The 27976-nt window shown below is 38.5% G+C and overlaps 1 protein-coding gene across 2 annotated transcripts in view; it reads right to left on the bottom strand.

Moving 5' to 3' along the window:
• The window catches only part of CRIM1 (cysteine rich transmembrane BMP regulator 1), a 188114-nt gene that overhangs the window by 41576 nt on the left and 118562 nt on the right, over positions 1 to 27976 (bottom strand). For both annotated transcript variants that reach the window (XM_055725803.1, XM_055725802.1), the window contains 2 exons: positions 21236 to 21418; positions 16163 to 16360 (listed from right to left, as the gene is read on the bottom strand). In XM_055725803.1, the coding sequence (XP_055581778.1) occupies positions 16163 to 16360; positions 21236 to 21418 (381 nt within the window). The remainder of the gene's footprint in view (positions 1 to 16162; positions 16361 to 21235; positions 21419 to 27976) is intronic.

The following is a 27976-nucleotide window of genomic DNA, read 5'->3' as shown; positions in this document are numbered from 1 at the left end:
AAATTCTGTTACTTGTGTAATTTTTGCAGGAAAAGTAGCTATACACTTCATACATATATAAAACACCATCAACAGCTTTGTTCAAATACAAGATGGAAATTTGTGTATTAGCATCCATGTCTCTGTAGACGCCTCAAAGCTCTTCTAATTTAAATTAAAATTTTCCTGTACTTTTTTGTAAGGGTTTAATATAGATTACTAGGTTGGAGGTCAAAGGAGAGATGTTATAAATTTCTGTGAATTCTTCATTTCACAGCTCTGAGCTTGCACATGTGGTATGGAAGAGTAACCATAACGAGCAATGCATTTCAGAATCCATGGCTTCTTTCAATCTCAGTGAATTCTTTGTATCTAAATCATATTCGTATCTAAACTTTAACATCTGCAACTTTAACAAACCATTAGTTTAGGAATCAAGAACATATTGATATATATCAATAATATCATATATTCCAGAAAATCCAGTAATTACTCCCATCTGTTTAGGACTCAAGAGTATATAACCTAGTTTTGCAAACAAACGCCATTTTTAGCATCTGGTGCCTGTTCTGATAACCTCCTTTTCTACCTCACTCCATTCTCTAACCAAAATACCCTAAACATGCAAAAGACATGAACTACAAGAGTCACCCTGAAGCTACATTCAGTTTACTGGGCAAATGACAAAAAAGCCACAGTAATGCTCATACTCATCAGTAGTTAAAACGATTACAAATCATGGGGATGGTTAATGCTACACAAAGCAGAGTTCACAGGCAGTAACACAAGCTGAAGAACTGAAGGAGACTGTAGCTTTACCACTGACTGCAGAACAGTTAGGTGAAATATGTGGTTAAAAAAATCCACAAAAGCTCACTGAAAAGCTGAGATGCAGGTTAGTACTCATTGATCCAATTGGGTGTGAACTAGACCTAGAGAGAAATAGGATTGTGTTTCACCCCTCATCACTGAAGTTCATCCAAGATAACTTCTCTTTAGTTGCAGGCATAATTTAATAGCTAGGAAAAAAAAAAGAGCGGATATTTTGTTACATATTTTTCATGGTGACTTTTCAAACCTATGCTGTGCTTTGATGCTTTTGTGTCTTGGAAACATTGGCATAACATTTTTTTGCCCCCTTAATACATCCAGTAATGTGGTATTTCTTACAAGGGACAAAATTAAACTGTCATATTAATTCAAAAGGTTTTTGTTAGTCCTCTATTCATTGTGTTTTATTATTCTGTTACGTCCCACTTTTGTGTCTGCTCTCAGCATCCTCAGTGTTTCCAGACAAGCTTATAAATCCGTTTTTTCTGCCTCCTGTCCCTAAAGGTAAGCCCTGAGATACAGTAATTTTATATGCATGCCTGCTTCTCAATGAGCTGCAAGTAGGGGACAAAAGAAATAATTTCATTCCCTACCCCCACATGTGCAAAAATGCAGCCAGGAAAAAAATCATCAGCCCTTTTCACTTCGCTAGACAAGACTCAACAAATAAAGCCAGCTCTGCTCTGCCAGGCTTCTGGCTATTTGAATAGGCAAGCAGTAGCGAAGCTTGAAAAAGCATGTACCACTGCATGATCTGAGCTAGGCTTTCACTGCTGCTCTTGTAGAAACTGCAGAAGAAAGATCCAGCGCACAAATGCACAGACAATGGGTGGGAAAAACGGGTGCTGTTTCTGCCTGTGTGCTTTCCCAACAAAAAACCTGTAGCATAGAAAGAAAGAGAAGAAAACAAGGAGAAGGGGACTAAAGAGAGTCTGGAGGAAAACAATGGATTTTTTTAATAGAGCGGAGAATTTACTGATGTCAAGTGATCGTGCATAATGTTAAATGCAGATTTCTACTGGAACATCTTGCTTCCATATACTCCCTCTGAGCTTGATGCTTTCTATGCTGACTTTTAGTGCAGAGGATTATTAATTTGCCTGCTGTGAGGTTGATACAAATCTTTGAATTAATGTTTTATACTGCCATCTACTTTAAAACACCTTCAAACCCTTTGAAATTCACAGTGGATATTTCAGCCACTGGTGGTCTGTCAGTCTGACTGGTCCACTGAAAAATACTACGGTATGTGATCAAACCCCTGAACCTCGTTCATCCCAGCTTGAAATCAAACTGCATTTATAGGTAAAGAAGGAACGACAGTGACATCCAAGTAATGCCTGGAGCTGTCTTTGTCCTTACAAAGCCTGCATTAGCAATACCAACACAAAAACTGGATGTCACACAAAAAAAAAAGCTGTCAAGGTGGAATAAGAACGTATTTTCATTGGTGTTTTTGTACATGGGATACTTTTGTAGTATGAACAAAGCCAAATCTTTTCTGCTGTTTTCTGATTTCTGAGACCTCCCACTTCTCCTGTGAGTGATGTGACACAGCTTGTATTAAAAAGAGGAGACATTTTCTTCTGTTAAAAAAGTGAAATGATATATATACACACACATATACACACACAAGAACACAGGATAATCGATCTGCTCTAGTACTGTGCCTCATGTACAGGTCTTGTTAGATGCCTGAATGAGTATTGAGGTCTTACGATAATGCTCAGCTGTATTCAGAAATGTATTCAGAAAAGTATTCAGAAATGGAGAGAAACTGATACATCCATATTTCAGTGAGAACAGGGGAAATAGTTTCTTAGGATTAGAATTTTATTACACACAGTTCGATCAATTCAAGTTATCAAAAAGAAGAGAAAGAAAACTAAAATTCACCATTAATTGCTGGAAGCCCTGGAAAACAACAACAAAAAAATAATCAAAGGAAACAAAAAAGTCTGAGACAATTACTGCAATCTTGTTGGCTTCTGTCTATCTGAATTTTAAAAATGAACTGTTCACTGAAGATTTCATTTTTCCTTCTAACTTTGGAGATTTCATTTATGTAATTCTTTAGCTAATCCTAAAGAGAACTAAAAAATATCCTCCCTAAGGCTGGTACCAGGATGAAAAATTATATCCAACTTCCTATCATACCCGTAGTTGTTCAAAATCTTAACTCTGGCCATCAAAATCACATGAAAAAATGAAGAGGGATTCCACTTAACTGTACTAGTGCAAAGCCGCATGTATTATGAAAGCGCCAAGTGGTTGTATTTGGCTTGTGTGAAGGACAAGAGGGACCGGTATTAGCAAGAGCAGAGCCTGCAGGTGCAGGAAAGTGATGCCTCCCCTCTATTTAGCAATTGTGAGCCCACAGCTGGAGTAGCGTTCAGCTTTGTGGTCCCCAGTAGAAACGAGGCACTGACACACCCGAGCGGGTCCTGCATGGGGCCAAGTGGGTCAGTAGCTGGAGCAGATGACATGCGAGGAGAGGCTGAGAGAGCAGGGGCGATGGGGCATCCTACTGCTGTCTACCACTACCTAATGGGAGGGTAGAAAGACTACAAGACCTGGCTCATCTTGGAGGTGCTCAGGGTTAGGATGAAAAGCAATGAACACAACTGTGAACATGGGAAATTACATCCTGATAAAAGTAGTTTTGTTCTTTATTTTAAACCACATGTGTGGTCGGACTGTAAGAGTCCTAGAGAGATTGTGGGACCTCCATCCTTCAAAATACTCAAAATTTAATAGAGGCAAGGCCCTGAGATTCTGCTGCCACTGGACCTGCTTTGAGCAGGGGGTAGGACTAGAAAATCTCTGGTGGTCCTTTCCAACTGGCTTGACTCCATGAGTTTCAGTTTCCCATAAACTCGGGACATTTTCAGTGAAAGCAGCAATATCCTTGACGGATCCTGATCAGGGGACTGAAATCCAAAGATACACACTTCAATCTCTCATGAATTCTATATGCTTTTGCCAAGTACTGATTACCTTCCTCCACAATAAAAGTACCTGTTTGCCTAACATCATCTCTCTGAAATCTACTTCATGACTTAAAGAGTAGATTTTAATTCAATAAGCAAAATGTCTTCCAGGCAGTTATAACAGTAATTCTTTCCAAAGCATTATTTAGTGACAGCCACAGCCACCTTTAATCAGTGTCATTTTTTGTCCTCTCTTAAGTTAATACATTACCCATGCTTCACCTTTTGGCAAGGTATTTTTATTTTTATTATTACTATTATTACATGGAAAATACTTAAAACAAACTTTGCTTTGCTTCATTTGGAATGCAGTACTTTTAACTCAAAACAGGTTTTGCTTCACACTTTCAGTAAAACCATGTGAGGGAAATACCTACTCTGGGCTTTTACAAAAGTAAGTAGGTTAAGTAGGGAAGTAACAACTGTGTTCTAAGTGTTTTTCTGCCTATTGCTGTTTCTAATCAATTGTTAGATATCTGGACCATCACGTATCTTAACCTAAAAGTACTAGAAATATAAGGTGACAGGTATTTTACGATACTTCATCATTCCAGTTTGTATTCTATTCATAAATATTGCCCTATCAATACAGAAGGGGAAAAAAAGCTATCTCTATTATAATAAAATTACTGTATTTTTCCTTGCTATATTAGTTTGACAAAAGTATGCATCGAATACCTGGGTTTAGTTACTCTGATTCAAGTACAATGGTTACTCCAGCTAAGCAGACACAGGTCTGACTTCTCTTCATCAGTGCTCCCAGCACAGCTCTATTCAGCATTACTCTAAATGCACATGCTTCAAAGTTAGCAAGTCCTACCAAGGTTTGGAGTGAAGGGTCTCAAACATATCAAAACACTATTTGCAAATGCCGTAATAACAAACTACAACCCAGTGTGGGCTGGCAGCAGTCCATGTATATGTATTCAAACCAGGCAAACACAGGACATCTTGGGCCCCAAAGCTGCAAGTGTTTTATGTATGCATGAATGCTTATTTTACTTGCCTTATGGGTTTTTTATATACAAGTTTACCTGTATTCATAAAAAAAAATTCATTTCCAGCCAACTTCACACTAACAAAGATGTTTCAATCTCCATCATAGAAACACGTTTCTTCATCAAAACTATGAAATCATAAGCTCTACAGATATATCACTATACAGAGTTTGAAAATAATCTTTTGAGATCCTTCTTTGAATAGCCAAACCACCATGGATTTCATCCAGTCCATTGTAAGACTGCAAACTACAGTGCAGTGCAAGTACCTATCTTTTACAAGGAATTTAGGAGCACAGGCCTTAAAAATTCATTGCCAAATGAATAATTTTTGTATTAATAGACATAAAAAATATATACATCCCTGGAACCCATCAAAATACTATTTTGTATTTTATTTGTATTTATTCAGCATTTGTATACTGACTATTACTGGCATGCTTAAAACCAGTTTCAGATGTTTGTTTTCATAGTTACTATATAACACAAATACAGTACATTGTAATTAAGATATTTTGAGGAATTATTTGGAGAATATTGCTCATGCAACTGGAACATAAAGCTGCCAGTGATTTCTTTCCATGCATAGGAAAAATATTTGAAAGAAAGAAAAAAAAAAAAAGAAGAAGCATGTGTACTTTTGAAAGGCTAAATTACAGTCAAGATCATTTCAACATGAAAGTTCATACCAACAGTAACACACAAACTTCTCAAGCACAACAAATTAACTGTTATGAGGCACAATGAAGCCACCAGGTCTAAAAATAATCTGAACTTAAATGTGAAGACTATGTAGTCAGAACTACAGAATGAGGAGTGGGATGGTATGCTTTACCACTCAGTGCTACAGCTCCCCAACCTCCTCTTTCACATTCCCATCTTGTTCACGTGAACCAGTCCATAGTTTAACTAAAGACTGTCAGATAAAGTAGATTAATTCCTTGTACCTATTATTACAATGGCTGAAAGACAGAAATACATTTTCAGTGTATAGCACAGGGAAGCTTTATATACACCTGTGAACACCACTATGTATATTCTCCCTACCTTTAGACCAGTGGTATTGATCACAAAAAAAATCCCTTTTCAGTATAAATGGGAAAAGAAATAAATTAATTCCATTACCCATTCTGCCCATGAATATTTCCAATACTTTTAACAATAATTAACTATGGGTTGGGTTGTGGTATTTGTTTTTTTTGGTTTTTGTTTTTGGGTGTTTTTTAAATTTATTTATTTGTTTTGTAGTTTTGGTGTGGTTTTTTTTTTGTTTTTTGGCAAGGGGGCCACAACAGTAAGAAATTTTGTATAAAGGTCTTATTGTGGTCAGCCACAAATTCAAAAAAATAACTGTCTGAAGTTTACACATTTAATTCACAATGATTTTTAACCCCAGAGAGAATGACTCATAACAAATAACAGTGTATTTAGATTCTGCAGGGATCAGTCTTTGGATATTTGGAGGAAGCGTACAAAATGTTCAAAGAATAAGCTCAAGAGTAGAGGATTCTAGAAAGCCCAACATCTCATTGGGAGCATGAAATGAAAACCTCTTCTGAGGGAAGAAGGAAAAATTAGTCAAAATCATGTTCTATACATGGAGAAAGACCCCTAACATCAGTAATACAGAACACGTCTGTTTAGGGAAGTGCAATAGCTCCCTCTTCTGTAGTATTTTATAACACAAACCTCAAAAGATTTACATGTTCTGATCCTACGAAACCAGCACCACCTGATTTAAAGAAATGCAGCATCAGTGCATTCAAACATTTACTAGTCAAACATTTACTACAAAAATTAAGAAAAAAAAAGTGAACAGTGGTCTAACTTTTTACCTAATGCTTTATGTCATAAGTGGCTAACAACTAGTCCTGAAGGGTGTGCTGCTCAACAGCCTTTCATCCGAGTCTGCATACTTGTTTGGATTTTGTCTGCTGTCCAAAAAAGTTAACTGCAGCCTACTAAGCAGCAGCATGTGTGTTTACTTAAGCTTCCTGTAAAAACATTCATATCATTCCAAGAGTGACTAAATGTTTTCCATCCTCATAGTTCGCATTCCAGCCTTCCCCGCCCCTCCAGTTCATTACATGAAAAATACCAGTCCCCAGTCCTAGGCAAGAGAATTTCCTTCCTGGATTTGAAATACCTTATGACTTGCAGGATTTTTTTCCCCAGCTTTTAGCTATCTGTGTTAATGATCAGGGTTCAACAATTCAGCATCACATAACTATTTATAAAAGGTATGCAAGGACTTAAGATTGTATAATTTTCTCATGTCACAAATAACTCTGAAAATGTATTCACCAATGCCTCCAAACACATAGTTCAGTTTGGCAGGCTTTTGTTTCAAATTTTATTCATACTGTCAACCTGAAAATGCTTAAATATGTATTTTTCCTTGAAAGTAACTACTATAAACGAAGACTATTTTTATTGCTGTAAACTGAAGAAGCCTCCTATGAACCAAAGCCACATGGGGATGTGTGTGTGTGTGTGTGTGTTTCTTTTTGGAGTGATGGAACCAAATACTCACAAACTTTCCACTCCTAAGATGTGAAGTTAAAACCTTTTGTCTGTCATAACAAATTGTTCCAGTTTTTGGTTCAACAGGTATGTATACCCCTCTTCCAATATATTTTAATACTGAGAAGGCTTTTTTTGACAATTTCAGGTGGAGTGACACTAAGAAATAACTACCTTTACTAAAGCAGAATCAATTAAGTCTATCAAGAAATGTCCAAATAGCTTAAGAAGGCTATTCAGTTATTGTTACTAGGTGAACATACAGCAAACACACTAAATAAGTGTGCATCTGGGACAAATCTATGAATGCTATAGGTGCTGAAAAGAATTCATTAGAGAATCTGTGAAGTTCTTTATAAGTGAGACATCCTTAGCTGCACTGACATGTATTTATTAGGATTCTTTAGTTCTTTATCCTTTCAGTAGTCTTCCACTGAACTTAACAGTTGAATCACTGAAAACTAGGAAAATATTATTTTACCCTAGTATAGTCTTCCTGGCTATCTTAAACTCAGGGAGACTTTCACTGGCAGTAGGTTTCATTACACCCTGGATGGTGTGGTTCAACAGGCTCAGCTGCCTTGTCTAAAATCTCTATGCTAAATCATGATCTGGCAAACGTAAGCCCAATTCTCTTCAGCACAGCGTTTGCATCCCTTAATTGACTTTGATGAAAAGGCTGGTTGAGAGCTACAGTGCTGCTGCCGAACAATAACTGATACTTCACGCTCTAAGGAGATCTCTGGGCCCAAATCCTGTGCCGGTGAACACTGCTCAGTAGCACTGACTTCACCCTGAATGAATCAAATTTCTTTTCACTGGGCTCTGCTGCCTGTTTTTACTTAATGAAGTGCTGGACACGCTAAAGGAACTGAACTGAATTACATCTCAGCTAGAGTTTGGAGCCCTTTATTGATGAAAATGTTAATTTCTTTTTGTGAAGATAGAGTGTCAGCCATAATGACAGCAAAGTAATGTGGGCCTTATTCATGAAAATCCTCCGAGGGGATTTTGTTTAACACTTAATTTCTTATTCACAGCTTATGCTGGCACCCTGCCACCTGTACCTGAGGGCTCTCACGCAGAAGGATGTACTGTGAGATAACCAATTACTGTGTATCAGCAGACTGGGCTGCAGCTTTCCCTATGAATAGCCTGAGCCTCTTGGAGATAGGAGGGAACTGAAGTGACCATAGACTTTCCTAAGGGTCATTTCTGCTATCAGTGCCAGTGCTGAGCACTTGTATTTATTAGCTTGTTAAAAAAAATCATAAATAATCAGGTCTTTCCATAGTACCCTCACCAAGTTTACTTGCTGTGAACACAACTATTATTCCAATTTGCAGATGGCTGTCCACAGATACAGATGGCCTGAGGGAAACATGGTTATTTCTATCACTGTAGCTTGTTTGGTGTTATTCATATGCTATTATATATTGACACTAAATAGCTATTTTAAGCTTCAATATTCAGGGTGTGTTTTTTGTGGGTAAAATTAAATAAAAATGCAAGCGGTACTTAAAACCACACCAGTTTTATTTAGAAAATCCACAACTGTTAGCCCAGGGGAGAGGCGAGCAGCTCTGTCAGCAGCAGTACTGCCTGCAGCTGGTGGCCAATGGATCTGGTTACCTCCAGGTGTGACTCCACACAGACCAGCTCCTGTGGAGAACCTCCCAGTCTGAAGTGTGAGCACACCCTTACAGCACTTGAAAAATCAGTTTCTCCCCTCTGCCTGTCTGTTTTCATTAGATCTATAGAAGCGGGTTTTCTCTGAGACTTCCTTGTGCTGCAGGAAGCCATCAGCTCTAAAGCTGTGGGGGAAGCACAGAGGGCCGCCATGTTCCCTGTGCCTCGGCTCTGAATGGAGATAGTCTAGAAAACAAAGAACCCCCCCCACAGACTACACAGATAATAGCTTAAACAAAGGCAAATCCCTAAGGACCAACATGATTACAGCAGCTGTAGAAGCGGTATCAAAGCATCCATCAGAAGCTTAAAACAAAATCTTTGTGTCAGATCCACAGAATGGGATGGGCCGGCCTTTCCCAGCTCTCACCGGTGAAAGGAGGCGCCGGCCCTGGAAAGCTGTGTCCACTGGAGAGCCTCAGTCTGGGGACAGGCTGGCGAAGGAAGGCCTTCTCCTCCACAGTAACCTGTCTCATGTGCCTCTGTCTCCAGCCTCTCGCCTTGCCCGTGACCCTCGCCTTCTGCCTCCCCCCCGGCCCCAGAAACAGCCGCCTCAGGGCAGGCAGCCCCCTGCTCACACCTTGGGCTCTTACCTTACATCCCCTGCACAACCCACAGGCACTGCAGTGCCAGAAAACAGGAAAAAAGTGACAGAAGCAGACATACTAAAACAAGACGTCTCACCAAAAGGGCTTTTGTCACTTGGATGTTTACTTGAAAAAAACCCAGCAGCTACATATGGGTGGGCCACAGCCATCACCTGCATAAACACGGAAAGCTGTATGCCAAGTACCCTTACTGCTTTCAGTCATGCATGCAATATCCTGAGGGAATCTCCTTTCCCTGAGGCTGAAGACACAAGCTGCAACGCCCTGAATGCATCAAAGAGACAATTTTAGTAACGACAGGCCAAGGGAGGAATTTTCATTTCCTCAACAACCTTCTGCTTTCCTGTAAAACACATCTTCCCTCTTGCAATTCAGTTCCATTCTTTCTTGTCCTACCCTTTTCTTTGCAAGAACCTTCGGGGCACTTGAAGACTGGTATCTTCTCATTCTGACTTCACAATTTTCTCTTTAAGCTAAACCAACCCAATTTATTCAGTCTGTCTTCCTAGGATATGTTTTGCAAATTGTGGACTGTGCTCATAGTTGTCCTTCTGACTCTTTCCAGCTTGCTTCCATCTTTTTCAGAGGAACAGTGCCCAGAAAAGAACCAAGAGCCTACTACGTCAGCTAGGGACATAGCCACCCACGGGAAAGGGAGCAAAAAGGATCACTTCAGGTCTTGCACTGTACTCTTGGTTGTAATTTCAGTATGGTGTTTGCCTTCTCTAGGCTCTATAAATCCATGTTCAACTTTCTTTCCCCTTAATCACCAGACTTCTCCTGCAGAACTGCAATTTAACAATTACTCTGGTTCTGGACTCATGAAAAATCTCCTCCAAGTGTAGCACGTTGTATTTTCCCTTGTTGAAGTTGGTCAACACCTTTCTGCCAACTCTCTGCTTTATAACAAACATATGAGTTCACACTATGCTCTCCAAGACACTGGCTGCCTTTTTAGCTTTGTAGTCTGTAGGTAAAATAAATATAGCTTCGATCTGAGCTAGTGAAAACATCAGAGCCGGACCCAGCACAGATATTAGTGGATACCAACTACAATGCAACTCAAGAAAGGCTGCCCACAGATTTCTGAAGAGTAAATCCATGTACAAACCCCTCATACTGGAGCATCACATGCAGAGATATCCCTGTCCTCCACATACTTACCCCAGGCTCCTTTTTCTTCCTCCCCACCAATCCTACCAGGGAGCTCCAGCGTAACGCCCCTAGAATACCTCATTCACCCTCCTTCTTCTACCAGCAGCATCAGTAGACATGTTTCCAGCATGGAAGGGGTGAGGGGAGCTGAATAGTTACCCTCTTCCTCAAATCCAGCAAACCCCAGACAAGCATTCAGAAAATTATACATTTCAAGCCAATCTGGCAGTCCAGTCAACACTGGAATGTGTATCGTGTGGGCTACATACACACATACAGGATATATGCTATGGGTATGTATACAGCAGCGTGTAAAGAAACATTAAAAAGGGTTTACTGTGGAAAACTGATAGAAATCAAGTCTGTATGGTAATAATCCTTTGCTATCACAGTTGCTACTCCTTGACCTCTAATTTAGAAAACTGTGAACAGCTGTAACTTCAGCCAACAATCCTTGCACTCTGGTTTTCTCACTGCTGTAGTAAGAACACCATGACTTTTTTCATGAGGAAGCAGGAATGTTCTAGTTTAGTCTGAATTTACTGTCTTCAAAGGCGAACACATTTGTGTGCTGACATACCGTGCTGGTATTTCAAGAACCTGTGTTCAAAGAATTTCTACTACACTGTATTTGATCTCTGACTGCAAAAGTTTTTGAAAATGTAATCTAAGAACAATTTTATCTTTATCTAGCTGCAGGAATGTACACTTATCCAGAGAAATAGAGATTTTCTTCATTGAAACCTATTATAAAATAGCCAGGAATAGGCAGAACTGTAGGTGAAGCAGCATTTAGATCAAAGACAGAGGGGGGGAAAGTCAGAAGTGACCGATACTAATAACCATTAACTCTAGATGAGCCACAGCCAGGCCAGATCCACATGCAGCTTTGACTACAATTTGTCCATCAGTTTCATGTCCCACAAACTACTCTATCCCTCATCACTCAAAACAAAAAAAATGATAGAAATATCTTTGATTTCACATACTGAAGAGCTAATACCTGACATCCTTAAAGCAAGATCACACAATTGAAGCTGGCTGCTGGTGAGAGGGTTCTCTTATATGTAAACAGAAGTCTGATGAGAAATTAAACCTTTTAAAAAATAGTGGTAAGCATATAAAGTGTGTGACTTATTATTCTTGATCTGATGCCTATTTTTAAATGGAAATAGGGGTTTGAATTGGTCCATCAGCAACTAAATTGACAAAAACAATAGTTTTAAACAGGCAGCAGTCTTCTTCCTGCTTTAAAGGTGAAGCACAAATAAGATTCTAGAAGAGAAGTAACGGTTTCCTACATTCTGCGCTAGTCGCACTCCCCCCCCCCCAAGTGTAGTTCATGCAAAAAGAGAAAAGAGCTATAGCCTAATTAAGAAACATAACAAACATGTAAGATTAGAAAAGTAAAGTATATTCGTGACAAAATTGTATAATACAACTTCGGAACATGGTCATTTTAAACTGATCTACAAAACCTACATTATTTCACTATGGTACATTCTCTATGGATTTAACACTTTACAGGGTGAGTTGAGATGTGAGTGAGAACTGGTAGCCATTCAAAAGAAAAGTATAAAATGAGGTATGTTTATCCTTACAATAACTAGTAAAATACTATCTCAAAATCACCTGCTAAGTTTACATTAATTTTGCCCATTCATTAAACATATCACTGTTACACTGCTTTCTCCCTTGAACTCCTTTCTTGAATAACTTTCATAGCTAAAAATACTACAGTATTCTACCACACAGTTGAAAGTACTACATAACACCAGTGATCTCAGAACTTAGCCCACACTAGATAAGTATTTTGGTTTTCTTTGCTGAACAATATGAGATAAGACATGCAAAGGATGAGGAAAAAAAAGGGCAACAGACTGGAGAATCCAAGATAGCAGGTTTAAGCTCTTGGTGCAACATTAGCAACATTTCAGTTTCTATTCAGTCAACACTTCCACTAATACACTAGATGGCAAAATAAAGGTTAAGCTGCAGATAGGCAGGTTTAATGGGGTAATAAACAGAAAAACATCACATGGCTGACACTGATGGTTTTTAATACTTCCTTGGAAAAACTGTGCTTGGAATGTATTTTATTGCTTGTAGATCTTCACCAAATGTACCGCACATCTTTTTCATTGGTATCATTAAAATCAAGGGATTGATTTGTCTGCCAGCTTCCCCACCAGGACCTCCTTCTCTGATGCCACCACCCCTGCAGGTCACTGACAACACAGTATTGGCAGCAGAACCTCATGAACAGGAATGATGCTCAGGAAAATGAGTGAGAAGCTGATTTAAAAGGGGAAGGAGCACTGACCCATGCAGCCTACCTGTTCAAGAGAACAGTGATGTCAGCCAGCCGGATGATGACAGAAACAGAACAACATTTTAGACAGGACCATGTAGTCATTAAAACTATATGACCAAAATTCAGGGCAATAAGATGTGCAAAGGAAGGAATATTTTTAAGGCCTGTCCTCCCATAGGACTGTTACTTCCCCAGTTCAGTCCTACTTACAAGGAGAAAACCAGAGAACAGAAATCTAAAATGCCCTTTGCCTAGTGGGTTAGCAAGCAATAGCTGTATTGCAAAGAAAGCACCGTACTTTTTTCTACCCATGCATCAAAGTCCAAGTAGAAACACTACTAATCTCAGATTTAAGGCTTAAGACACATAACGCTATCTGACCTTGGAGGTGGGCCATAAATCTATGGCTAATACACAGGTCCCTGCTGCCATCAGCTCAAACATTTAGTTTTTTCATAAATAATTTAAAAATACACAGCACGCAGACAGCCAACATGTAACAAATTATTATTTTTTTACTAATGTTCTGGGATTTTCTTAATGTAGGATTTCAAAGAAAAATGTGAACATATCCAGAAAGACAAATGGGTCTCCATAATTAAACTTCCAGTTTGGTAACACCTTGATCTCTAATATATGTAGGCATTTTTATTCAGGCTGCTAATCACTAGATTAGCTGAAGGCATAGAAGCCTTCAGCTTGTTTGATGCCCCAAAACAGAACTTCAAGTAGTTTACTGGTACCCTTGACTGGTTCATTTCTCAGGGTTTTTTTTTTTTGATTTATTATTATTGCAGAAAGAGTTGTTAAGTCTCAGATGCTAAGTAATTTCTCAAAGTCATGTGCAACTGCTTCTTGCAAACTCATTCTTTCTGAATCTTCAGTTCTAGCATCTGAACTCACTGCTGAGTTTTAACAGTCCAGAGTTTTGATCCTTGAAGTATTTCCAAACCTGAATTCCTGAAATTAAATAAATTGGCCTTACAGAGCATAATTACCTGTTTTGTTTGGGTTTGTTTGCTGTGGGGGCGGGAAGGGAAGAAATAAAGAGAGGATGCAAGTGTGTTTTCAGGTATCCTCTGACCACTAGTACCCTGGTGATCAAATCCTCTGCTGGTATGAACTAAAACCACTTCCACTAATTGCTGGTTCCATCATTTATGTAATTTTATTGCCCTTTGACTGTTTACTTGGCAGTATGTGCTAGCAAAGAAACACCAAGTCAGATGTGATGCTTTTAAGCTTAAAATTTAGGAAGTTGCTCAAAGTACCATTCAGTATTACTTGCCTCCAGATGACACACTCAAAACCAGATGACTACAATTAAGTGTACATTATACAACAGCTAACAATGACCAACAAAATACCAAGTTGTATTATTTTCAGAGAAAGTACAATTAAGATGACACAAGAATCTGATTTAAATATTCATTCCATGGTGCTGTTGTCAGCCTTGATCTATTTGACACCATTTGTATAAGTATAATTTAACACCACACCAAAGACCATCCTCCCCCAACAAAAGCAGAACAACTTTTATGGACTTAAGCAGTTGCTAGCTGCTTCTGCCTCTAAGAGTAAAAGCATGCTATAGAAGAGATTTTCCTAACCTATTCCAGATGAGCTAACTTGTGTCCTGAAAGCACTGTATTGTGGTATGTTTATGAAGCACCAGCTTGGTTATGCTGCAACCTTTAGTAATTAACAATGGAAGGCTATGCTCTACCCTATGTTTGCTTCCCACGGTTCATCATAATCATTTCACTCTGATATAGATAAGCATTTAATCCAATTATCTCTCATCCATTTTCTCCAATCTGGAACAGGAAAACAAGAGACATTTGTCTATCTTTCTTTAATTGGAGGAACCTCCTTCCTCAACATACTGAAAATATCTCCATCAAGCTCTCTACTACCTTCCCAAGCCTGCTCACCTACGCACTAAATAATGAAGGGTGATAGCACATACTCTTGCGATACCCATCATGAGGGTATTACTAGGGTTAAAAAGCAGTTAACCTGCTCTCTCATCATAAAATCAAGTCAGTGCAAGTTGCAACTCTCTACAATCGACAAGCAGCTTTTATACATTATCAGACACTTTCTTCACATCTTGTGATGTGAATTTTGGAATGAAAGAGCACCTGTAAGAAATCTTTACACTGTTCAGATTTATCCTAAAAAGTAAGTATCCCTGTGAACTTCGATGGATACTGGAGCTCAGAAAGGGCCCTGAGACATGTGCAGTTATACAAAATTCATTTTGCTCCATCAGAGATGGAATTGGAAAAATATAAGTGGTAGCTCACTGAGCACCCACAAGCATTAGTAGACTGTGAAGATGGCTCTGAAGACAGGTCTAGCTTAATCGTTTCTAAACTTAGCAATCGGGTGTTTTTCATGATGAACAACTACTCCATGAAAAGCAACTCTGAATGTACATGTATATATACAATTAAAATATATATATTTTTAATGTCTTAGTTTGAAAATCTTCACATTTATACTGCCAGGTTGGGCAAGCATTTACCATATAGTTAAATCAAGAACTGAGTCAGTTATAAAAGAAACATGCATTTCCACAAGATAATGAAAATTGCATTTTAAACTCTAAAACTTAATCTGTCTTGCTAGATAATATCATCTTTTGTAAGTTTCAGTGAAATAACTATGTCCAATATCAAATATAATGTGCAAAGATATTTTGAGTTGTAACTAAATGACACTGATGAATATGAAAAATGGAATTATCCAACTATCAGTGATACCAGTTGATGAATATTTTGATCTAACTTCTCTTTTGTTGATTAATAACCTTTAAGCCAAACTAAGAGTAAAATTAGTGAACCATGCGGATTTAAAATGATCTCTTACTATACCCTTTTGAGCCAAAGGAGTATTGGGCATTGCCACATACAGGTGTAGTTTATTTTTTCCACCCTTGCTAGTTTATTCGGTCACAGGCAATGCTGTATCAGCTACTTAATCCTCCAGAATTTTCAAGTAAACCAGAAATTACCAGGTAAGCAGCAGCCATGACAGACCAAAACATAACAGGAGAAATACCAGTCTTACCTTCACACACCGGGCAGCACTCCCCAGGAACTTTAACAGGATTTAGACAGCTCTGCCCGCAGGCGGTTGCAACGCAGTGCCGGTCTCCATTGATGCACTGGCAGAAAGTACAGTCATCCTCTCGCCAGCGGTCTCCGTGAGCTTGGATCTGACCATTGGCGTAGCAGCCAGCAGGGTTGTTTACCGGATAAACTGGGTCTGAAATGAGAGGAATTGCAAGTTTTTTCCTCCCTTTTACACCTAAACTTTACATATGAACAACTACAATACCATGATTTCACATAACCTTGGAAAGGTTAAGTACAGTCACCATCAAACATTGAAAGAACCACACTGTACCATACAGTGATAAAATAAGTAACAACTTAGATATGTCGATGCTGAAACTTACTGTTGAAAAAGTCAACTTATACTGAACATCCACAAATTCAGTGTTCTATTTTTAACTATTTCAACTCAAGTTTTGTATGTAACAATTACGAGGCTTAATTTTTTTTATTTTCTGATTTTGTTCTTCAGAACAATATGGACCTTGGATCTATCAATCTATTTTTTGTACCAACTTAACAAGTTCTGAGGGAAACTGAAAACACCTCAGTGAACCACTGGAGTGTCTTGTGTCAGCATTGCACCACTATTTTAGAGTATGAGCAAAGATGAGACTTCTAGCACATTTCTGGCTGAAACACGTGAGACTGCCTTAAACTACACCTCACCAAAATTTTGGAGATATACTAGTTTTCATGAACAGAAGATCTCGCTCAGTTTTCAACTTAATTTCATTTGGAGCTTTTTCCCCTTAAAAGCCACAAGATGAACTTAACTGCTAGCAAAAATATTAAGACTTTTGTATTTAAATAACAGAATTTTGGGAAACATACTTTATGTAAGATTTCTTCTCAAGTTTCATGGAAACAAATAATGCAACTCTGTATATGCTAATTCATGACTTGAAATAAAAGCAGCTTTTACTCTTCAGAAATAACATTTTACTCTTCAGAAATGTGATAAGCAACACATTAATAGTAAAAAAGTATGCATGATGTGAACGTATGCAACTTATCACAGTGGCTAGTAAAAAGATAAATGTTAGACTCAAAAATTAAATACCTAAGAATGTACAGTAATTAGGTCAAGATTTCAAAGCAAGGAATAATAAAAATTACATATCAAAGCTAATTCAATATATTAAAAACAATAAATATAACTAAAAGCATTGTTTAGCAGACTACAGATAGCAGACATCAAAAAAGCACAAGTAATTTACCTATAAGTTAATTTTCAAAAAAATGTTAAATACAAAGGACTTGGAAGAAAAGAGATGTCCTAAAGGGAAAAAAAAGGAATGAATGAAACTTGGAATTTCATCACTCCCCTTTGAAAGGTAAGCAATGCATTTTAAGTGTAGATAAAGCCAGTAGCAGTGCTAATACCTGTTGCATTATTATAATGCCATTGCATACCTCTATGATGGTATCAAGCTGAACATTCGGAGTGAAACTGTGCACAGGTTCTACCTCTACCTGGCATTCACTCCCATCCTGAATTTTAATGATATTCCCAATTTTAGCAAAATGGGTTAAGCCAATATAAAAAAAAGGTGTTTGGGAAAATAAGTCATTTGAAAATGAAAATGTTTCCTAATCTCTTAATTTTGAACCTTTTATATTTTAGGATTACCTTGCATATGTAATTACTATTCTGACCTAGCCAAAAATCAGATCATACACAAATGAAGTGAATTTTATCATTCAACTCACGTATGAGATTCTGATTGACACAGGAATACAGAAAAAGCACAGAAAAGCCATATAAGACTTGTGTTATTTGCAAGAGTCTCCCATGCAACTCAAAGCACAAAGTTTCTGGTACCCTTAAAAGATCAGTAGCGCTTAAAGCTAGAAATTGAGCCCAGGAAATTACATTTCCAGATGCTGAGGTATCCTACAGGACTTTGAGAAAGAATTCTTCCTGTAGCTAAGGCAAGAAGGGCTTGTGCCTGTGCTACTCAACACACATCAAATTTACCATTTGCCATTTTAAAATTGTTGCAGAAAAGAAGAAAGCATTATATTTCTTTAAATTTCCATCATCAAGAAAACATTACTAGGAAACAATCACCTTGAAAATCAGTCATGAAATAAACATATAGAATGAGAGCAGGTAGTAAAAATGCCACTTCTTCACCAACTAGAAAAGCATGAATGGGTAGGCTGTTAAGTATACATTCTGCTCATTTAAAAGACTTACCTTGTCAATTCAGATGTCACTTAACCAGACTTAATTAAGAAAGGGATCAGAGCTTTCTTTTTTCTAAGTGCTTAAAGGAACTAGGAAAATTATAATGGAGCCAGTTGTCTAGCCTCACCTAAAATAACTCTACTAAATCAAGACGCGTTTATAGTAAAAAACAACATATACCTTATCATCCAATCATTCAGAAGTCAGCACTCTGACTACCTTGATCTAGTGCTATAAGCCCTATCAGACAAGCATGCAACAGAAACAAGGAAGCCAAACAGCACCGGATGATTTGATGAAAGACCCTGTTACTCGTCATCTCAGTCAGCCGAGCAGAAATTAAATCACAGTCATTACCTGAACAAGATGATTGTAGTAAACAATTACAAACCATGATCCATTTTACTCTATCTACTAAGGACCTGTCTTAAAAATAAATTTCCATTGGAGGCCTAACCAAAATGACTTGTTAGCAGGTTTTCTTGATAGTCTGATTCAAAAGTTGGAAAAATGGAGAAATCAACTTTTAGCACTGTATGATGATATGGCAGAAGAATTTATTGGTAACTCGTAAGGTAGCTGAATATTTCAAACACCAAAGAGGGTGAAGGAAATACCTAGAACTGCAGGTCCAATGTGGAAAATCGGCACCCACATCTGAGTATGATAGAGCTGATACAGAGAGCCCAGATACAGCATATACACACATAGATCATTTACATACATTGTCATAATGATTTCATAATGCCAAATCTCAGAATATACACATATGTGAAAAATAGTTAATTACACAAAAAAGCAACAGATTTAATATATTCTCTACTGCCAGAAAGCAGCTCATACAGCAATTTCTTCAGGAGTGGATCTGCACTTAGGAAGGGTTTCGCTACATCAGACATGCCTTCTCTAAACTTTTTCAGTCTATCATTACATGATGGTATGGCACTGATTTTTTTTTTTCCCCCCATATATTGAAGGCTCTTAAAAGCATAGGAACAACTGTACCAGGAGAGACCAAAAAGTCTGCATCCTGCCTCTAACTATAGTCAATAATGAATGAATGTCTAGACCAGACACAAACACAGGGCAAATGTGGACTGGTATCTCGTTAGAATACTTAAGACTACAGCATTTGTATTTCAGTTTCTTTACATGTAAACACCATTTATCAGCCTACCTGATATGAACTGAAACACTAAAATATATAAACCCACAAATATTCTTTAAAGAATGACTTCCTACCTTACCCACCCTGATATTTCATTATCCATTGGGTTTTTTTTTAGATCTCTGAAGAAGCTCTCAATAGTTTGTAAGAAAACGAGCGACCCAAAGAGTATCCTGCACTAGATCCTGTGCTGATTGAGGAGGTTACAAATCTTACAGGTGCCTCTTTTAGACTCATTTTTATGAGATTCTTTACTTTAATAAGTCTCTGTCTGGAATGAAGCACAACATTAATGGATCTTTTGGCTTATTTGCTTCTGCAAGGAACTGCAGGAATACTGTTATTATGCACACTGCAAAGTGTTTCAAAGTGACATTAGTAATGAGATTCCTCTCCGCTTAGGAAAGGATTTGAGGTTTCCAGCTTATTGTGCTTGCTGAGAAGTCATTCCTGAGTTCACATTTAAACGTAGGGACCAGGAGTGCCTGACAGGCCTTTTGTCTATGTCGTAGCGATGACCTGACCCCCACCGGAGTGAGATCCAAGCGCAGAGCGTCAGCCCCATCTCCCTTTGCTGGGATCTGGGTTGTGTGCTGGCAGAAGACCCGTCAAGTATTTTCTAGTGTAAAAGCAAGAGGGTCAATGTGGAATTTCCACAGAACCCTTTTTAGGAGGACTGCAAGCCTAGCAAGCAGGGGAGATGGCTCTCAACAGGGCAGAGAAGGCAGAGAAAACCACTGCGGTCAGATTACTGCCCTATTTCTTTGCTAGAAGACTTTACAATTCTTACAAGGGCGGCTGAGGGACCTGGGGGGGGGGTTGGCCTGGAGACGGGGCGGCTCATGGGGGACCTTATCGCTCTCTGCAGCTCCTGGCAGGGGCTGTGGGCAGGGGGGTCGGTCCCTTCTCCCAGGTGAGGAGGGACAGCACAGGAGGGAACAGCCTCAAGCTGCCCCAGGGGAGGTTTAGATGGGATGGTAGGAAAAAGTTCTTCCCTGAAAGGGTGGTCAGGCGCTGGAATGGGCTGCACGGGGAGGTGGTGGAGTCACCATCCCTGGGGGTGTTTAAAAAACACACTGATGTGGCACTTAGGGACATGGTTTAGTGGTGGGCTTGGCAGTTTTGGGTCAATGGTTGGACTTCATGACCTTAAAGGTCTTTTCCAACCTAAATGATTCTATCCTATGACTATAATTTTAGAGAAGGTGTACGCATTGCTCCAGCTGAACAGAACAAGATTGGAAGACAGAGGCTGCAAAGCAATGGAAATGCACCTTAGGGCCAGCACTGCTGCTTTGGAGGAGCCTGTCTAAATACCTGGTGCAGAAACTAGGAACAGCTTCTTATGTCCATTGGGAAGGAGGCCCCCCAGAGTGTACTGCGCACTTGACCATGTCTAAGGAAGTTCTGATGCAGAAGGGAAAGGAAACCCAAACAGCTCTATATAAAAAGGGCAGCGTGTCAATGTTGGAGAAGCACTGTCAGCATGCTCAGACACAGCAAAAATGTAGAAGTAAACTGGAGTAAGGAGGAACCTGCAAACTTCAGAAGAACAAAATAAAGTACTTGTTTGTTCATTTGCATTGAACAGGCACAAAAAGAAAAAAAAGAAAAAGAAAAAGCAGTGGAATTAATAAGCAAACAGGATTAAAAAGGTACTGTACCTTCACACACTGGGCAGCACTCTCCTTCTGGCACATAGTACCTGTCGCAGTGTAGCTCACCACACTGGGCAGAGAAACAAATAGAGACTCCACCTTGGCATCGACAAAAACGACAAGCATCCATTCGAAACATGTCCCCATCATAATATTCCATGCTGTTAAATATGCACGTTGGCTTCACTTCTGAAAGAAGGAGGAGGAGAAGGAAAAAAAAAAGGTATTTTACAGATATTGGTAAACAGGAAACAGTTAAACTCATGTTGCTACTGACAAAAACAGATATAAAAGAGACTGTTCATTTTTATTTCATTTTTTAAACTCAAATACATATTTATTTTTTTTACAAATGTTATAGATTACTGTCCGTTTCAGCAACAGAAGAAAAGAAAATGCTATTCAAAATTACTTTCAGAGAAATTATTTACAATTAAAAGTTGCCATTTTAAAATACTGAGGGAAGGTTACAGCACTGGTATTTCTTCATAGGTGTTAAATATTTCTCATTCTGGGTAAGCCAGAAGCTACTTCAAATTTTGGCACATAAAGCAATCAATTTTTCTTTTTTAAGATGACAGTTTCTGATGTTTCTTAAGTGTAACCTTCCTTTCTGCAGGACTTGGTACACAGGTGGATAAACTGCACTAAAGCTGTTCAATCCATAGGGATATATTTTCAAAAAGCCCCAATATTTCCTGACTGCATGATCTGTTACGCAGAACTGAACGCTTCTCAGTTCAAGCAACCTGGGGCTGTACTAGTCAGCTCACACCTATACTCCCCACAGAAGATAACCTCAATTGTAATAAATATTTATGTGATTACTTTAGTGTTTCAAAACCACAACACAACTATGTCTTGTATGCCTCTATCTAAAGCAGAGCCCTAGTGTACAATTAAATCCAAACTTTGTGGGAAACTAAAAGCCTCCGAAAATTCTCAAGTGTTTTGGGAAGGACATTGCCTATTTACTTGGTTAACTTTAAAAAGAAAAAAAAAAAAAAAAAAAAAAGAGATGCTAACAGAAACAAGAAAACAGATTTATACAGCTTTTTTTAGTAGTAGTATTAGTTTTTTAAACCAAAGATACTTGGTTCCAGATTATGAAGCAGATCCATACATCATGAATACATCGTAAGGTCTCCTTAGGCCTTCTGACCTTGCAGTTACCCCACACACATGAACCTTCCTCCAACACCTACAGCCAGAAGAGCATATTCTGTTCAACTGAATAACTGACACACACATAACACTGTGCAGCTCCACAGCCCAGGGCTGAATCATCGTGACTGAAGACACCATAGAAGAAATACTCCAAATTTATGTTCAACTATAAGACACCACATTAGTCATTAGGAAATCATGACTTCACAGGTTCATCATTGCATTACTCAATGACATAGGCCTCCTCTCTCTTTGCCACTTCAGAATAAAATTTTTGTCATTTTTTTGACACTATCCTAAGGTACCTGAAAACAGCTACCTGAAGTAAACCAGCATCTAGTAAACAGATGCATTTTTGCAAAAGCTGCAAAACTAGCAGGTTCAAAAGCCACAGGTTCTGCAAACAGGAAACTATTTATTTAAGCAAAGTAAAAATTAAAAACATTACCAAACTGTAGATAAAACCATCACATTTCATAACATCTGAGCTAAACATAGCAAAGGAAAGAAGGGACAATTGCCTATGTTACTTATTTCTGTAGAATACATGGAAAATACTATTTATTTACTCACATGTGTAATGCCCACGTTGGGCTGAAAACTGCACACTTTGTAGTCAAGTTATTTTTCCTTTTTGGTTAGCGCTCAATCTCACGTATGAGATGAAAAATACATAAATGAAATCCAGCACTTGCAGGTGCAAATGCTGCCTACGCCAATCATCTTACTTCTGGGGGCAAAACCCTCTTCATGAGTTACTCTTGACAATGATACAGGTTTTCTTTAAAACTCTAAAGCAGTTCAAGGACTTTTCTATTTCTTTCCACATATGCTTATAGGCTCCAGCCTCAAATAATTTAGTATGATTGTAAAGCATTAGAATTGAAACTTGGAAGTATCCTGAGCAATGTTTGATTTCTATATGCCTGTTCTGTCTTTAAGGCACAATGTAGAAAGCAGCATTTTAAAAAAAAAAAAAAAAAAAGACTAACAGGAGGAAATACCGCTGTGTCCCGGAAAACAGCTATGACTTCATTAGAAAGCAATTCACATAAACAAACACTTGAGAAATATTTCAAGTTTATACAGCTCAAGCTGTTAGTTTAAAAACCTTCTCAGAAAGGAAAAAGTGCCAACACAACTCAAAAGACCTTTAATCCATTTGCTTCTGACTTTACTTTGCAGCTATCCAGATTTTTACTGATTATTCCCACCTCCGACGGCCCCTCATGCTCCAAAATCAGTAGATCTGAATTGCTGTCTAGTTAGAAGTTCATCTTCAATGAACTATCATTCATTGTGAAAATGTCCAAACAAGACCAAACAAGTAACCGTAAATCCTGAAAGGAAACAATATGTTTTATTCCTACAATGAAAACCACCATAGAATTCCACTACATGTGTGTTTTTACTGTCCAGTTTTATGGAAGTGTATACATTCATACTAAACTATTGACCTAAGCCTATACATCCAGCTATGAGACAAGGATTACTTTTGTTAGAACCATATGTAAGACTGCAGTTTTAAGGCTCAGTCAAGCCAAAACAAGCACTAAACGAAGAACTCTAGATTTAGGTATTCGCAAAGTGGAAGCCTAATGCAAGAGTGAGCACCACCCTGTGGAACTGTAACAATGTACTTCTTCCACCACCATACCCTGGAAGATTCTCTCAGTTCTCTTTAAACAAACAAACAAAAAAAAAAACCAAAACAAAACAACCCCAAAACAAAAAACAAGCTAATTTCACTGCCTTACTAATCTACACGTGGCAGCATAAAGGAGTGAAAGATCATAACATTAGTAATAAATAAATAAATAAATGCATCTTTTCCTGAAGGCCAGTAGCCATAACTCTGCCAATAAAGAGAATACTACAGGTAGAATTCTTCAAGTATCAAAGCTTCACTGCATGACAAAGTAATTTCAACTGACTGAACTTCATAGCACAGAGTGCTTAAACATATCCAAAACCCCAAACCCCTTTCGTGATGCAGACTACCATGACGAAATAGTGGGTATGACACAGACACCCAGGCAATGGACTTGTGAACACAAAATCCGTGTCTGCCAGCTATCAGATAGCCCAGTAACACAAGACTGATCCAGACCAAGCACAGACGTACAACTGCCCATCTGTGAAAGGTGCCAGGAGAGAGCGGGCAGTACCCAGCACAATACAGAGTTTATACTGGCTGTGGAAGGACAGATGATATTACAACTCTGCTCCTATATAAAGTTAAGCACGATTAAGGAATGGACTTGATCTGGCATTGAAGTTCCTGCCACAGAGTTAAATGAGAAACAGTTCTGGCACAAATCTAGCTCGACAGTTCTGGCACAAATTTAGCTCTACAGGTCTCACAGCCACAGCCTTTCTGTTCTAGGAGAGCCCTGAAAGTCAATGCTGCAGCGAACCACACGGCCTCACACAGGCAGAAACAGTGATCGTTTCTCAAGACCTTTATCTTCCATGTGAACTGCAGACATAATCTGTTTTATCAAATCAGTTTTCTAAGATATTTCACCTTATACTTTTAAATCTAACTAAATACAGTTCTGTTGGCTGAACTAGCCCAAAATAAAACTTCTGGTATTGAGATTTCTGTAGTTTCCCAACACTTGTGGTTTTCTTTGATTAAGAATCATGGAACAGCTCAGAAACACATGGAAGTTTGGCAATCCACCCCTCGCGAGGCAATAATTCTGCACACAGTTATGCCAAGCACATGAGATGCTTCAGGCATCAGCTGCCTGTAGGTAAGTTTGCAGATTTGCTTTTGTAGTATCAGAAACTCCAGCCCTCCCAAAGCAGAAGCAAGATTCAAAATAGTTTTCTGTTGCTTAGAGGATTAAAAGGTTCATGATTCCAGCACTCTGCATGTTCCTTCAGTGTGCAGCAGTATTTGTACCACGCTCTTGGAAGGAACTGGGGCAAGTGCTGTGAACTTTCATTTAAATGAAAGGGAAGGAAACTGATAAACTTGAATCCTGTGTCTGTATAAACAAAATACAGAAAAGCTTTGTTTTTCAAAAGCTGAACTGATAAGGAGTTTTAAAAAAAAAGAAGGATAAGTTTAATTGGAATTAGCCCATAACAATATTAAAGGACAACACACTATGCTTTTGTTTCCTTGCAAATATATAATAACAAGCCAGGTAGAAAAAATGATTTGAGTTCTTACTCTTGTACTGCTTAGTGCAGTGTATTCCCTACTAACTCAATTGCAGGACTATTCTGAAAGTCCTTTGCTCCTGCATCTTCTGAACAGGTCATCCAGAAACAAAGAGCTCAAAATTTAAACAAACCTGTAACTATTATTTGTAAATCAATGCATTATTTATGCATGTCTTTACTCAATTATTTATACATCCTTGCACAGCTATAAAGGAAAAAAACCACCATTATTTTGTGGTGGCTGTGGTCTAAAAAAGATATTAAAAGATACTTGGGATGCTGAGGAAAATAAAATTCAGCAATTACACCTTTAAAACAAAATGGAAATAATCAGATTTTTATAGTAATGCTTCTAGCAGAGAAAGTCTGTTTCATCACATTAGAAAGCACTTTGATATCCAGCTGCCACAATCTATATATAGTGCCAAATTTCAACAAGTCTTAAAAGTTTCTGTCCCCTTCAGCAGCAGATCCCAATCCAGTAATCTACAGGCATGTTCAGAAGACAGCTCTTGTGTACATGGCTATACATGCCTTTTTCACACACAGCAGACAAGACTGCAAGGTGTTCCCCACAGAGACAGAAGACTTATTTCCAAGCCACCATACTGCATAGAGGTTGCACCATGGAAAGAGCAGGGAAAGACCCCCCCCAGCAGAATCAGCTCTACCTGTTACATTCCTGGCTTAATCTTTTCTTCAAAGCCACCAGTAATGAAGAAATTGCACCCTGCCTGTTAAACAATTCCACAGTTTTAACTAATGTAACTAAACTCAACTCACAGCAAGGGTAGACTCAGGTTAGACAGAAACAGCAAACAAACAGAAAGCAAGTTTCCAAAGTTTCACTGCTTTTCCCATCTTCAAGCTCTACGTTGGTCCTGGTTTTTTACCTTCCTCTAATGTGCAAATCTGTTGCTAAGAGGACTCATTGTGGATGTCCCTGCCTCCATCCTCTTTCACAGATAAAATGAACACATTTCTTTCAATTTTAGTTTTTCTTCATCAGGTCATGCTTTTCAGTGTTTGATTGTTTCTGTGGCCTTCCTCAGAGCTATCCCCCTTTCATCTATACCTTCTTCCAGAAATTAAGCAGTGCTACTTTTTAACATCCTGCAGTAGCCAAAGGAGGAGCTGGGGCCACTGAGGGCTGTGTCTGTACTCTAAAACCCCCAAACAGCGACAGATATTCTTGATACAATTGCCAAGCAGTTCTTGGAAGGAAGCCGTGTCCTTCATAACAGAGGAATGTGTTTAAATCCCAGTAGTCTCTGTCAGTCTATCACAGGAGAAAATACATGTGATCAGTTTAGCCCTAGGAATGTCACCAGGGCACGGGCAGCCAAAACAACCTCAGCACCACGGAAAGGTACTGGCATAACCCATCACTCGTTGCCAGCACATCTGTGATAAGCCTTCAGTGCATAAAATAAGTTACAAATTGCAGGAAAAAAGAATCCCCAAACCTGTAACACAAGGCTGCGGTTTGGCGTTATAACAGGTCTAACCCTTTCTTCCAGTCTTTGAGAAAAATATTTAATTCTATCTAACCTTGCTGTCCAAAGCATTGGCAACCTTGTCCAAGTTTAAGCATCTAGAAATATCTAAGTCAGAACATTACTGAAGACATCAGCTTACCAAAAAGATTCACTTTGGCAAAAAACCCATTACTACTTCAAAGTAAATACTACAAGTGTTTACCAATTATTTTTTTTAAAAAACTTTTAAAACCATACAGAACTGTACCATCTGGCATCCAATATTTTTTATATATGACTTACCATCAGTTCCACAGAATCTATCTAGCATCTTATTTTTCATTAACCGATAAGAATGAAAAGAAGTCAGTTAGACTTTGTCCTTATGTTATTTAAAACTCAGTCTCTGCTACCCATTGACCAACCCTCCCACTCACAGTGAACCATTGTAAAAGCTTTGAGTTTACTTTCACATCCAGCTGTGGTCCCAACAATTGCTACCCCTCCTTTTTAACTTATTAACATTTTATTTATATGCATGTTGATTCCTTAACTGCCCTTATTCTGCTCCTCTTACTCTTTAATTACTTGCTCAACATTGGCCAGTGCTGTTCTTCAACAAGAGCAGATCTCCTTCCTACATGGTCAAGGCAGCCTCCCCGTACTCTCCCTGAACATGCAAATATACATTTGTCACATTACCATGTGCTTGCAATAAATATTGCAGACAGCTGGACTGCTTTAACACTCTGCACATTGATAGGGTTACCTAAAGACAAATTTTATTACCCCACAACACACAAACCAGATATTTTGCAGTCGACATACACATATTCATAATGGGTGCCTTTATTTTAAGGTCACTCAAATGTTCACTGTTGTTTCTGACTGTTTCCTCACTGCCCCCCCCCCCCCCCCCCATTAT

This window comes from Falco cherrug, chromosome 13 (assembly GCF_023634085.1).
Source record: "Falco cherrug isolate bFalChe1 chromosome 13, bFalChe1.pri, whole genome shotgun sequence".
Taxonomy (NCBI): Eukaryota; Metazoa; Chordata; class Aves; order Falconiformes; family Falconidae; genus Falco; species Falco cherrug.
This window is presented reverse-complemented; position numbering and strand designations above follow the sequence as displayed.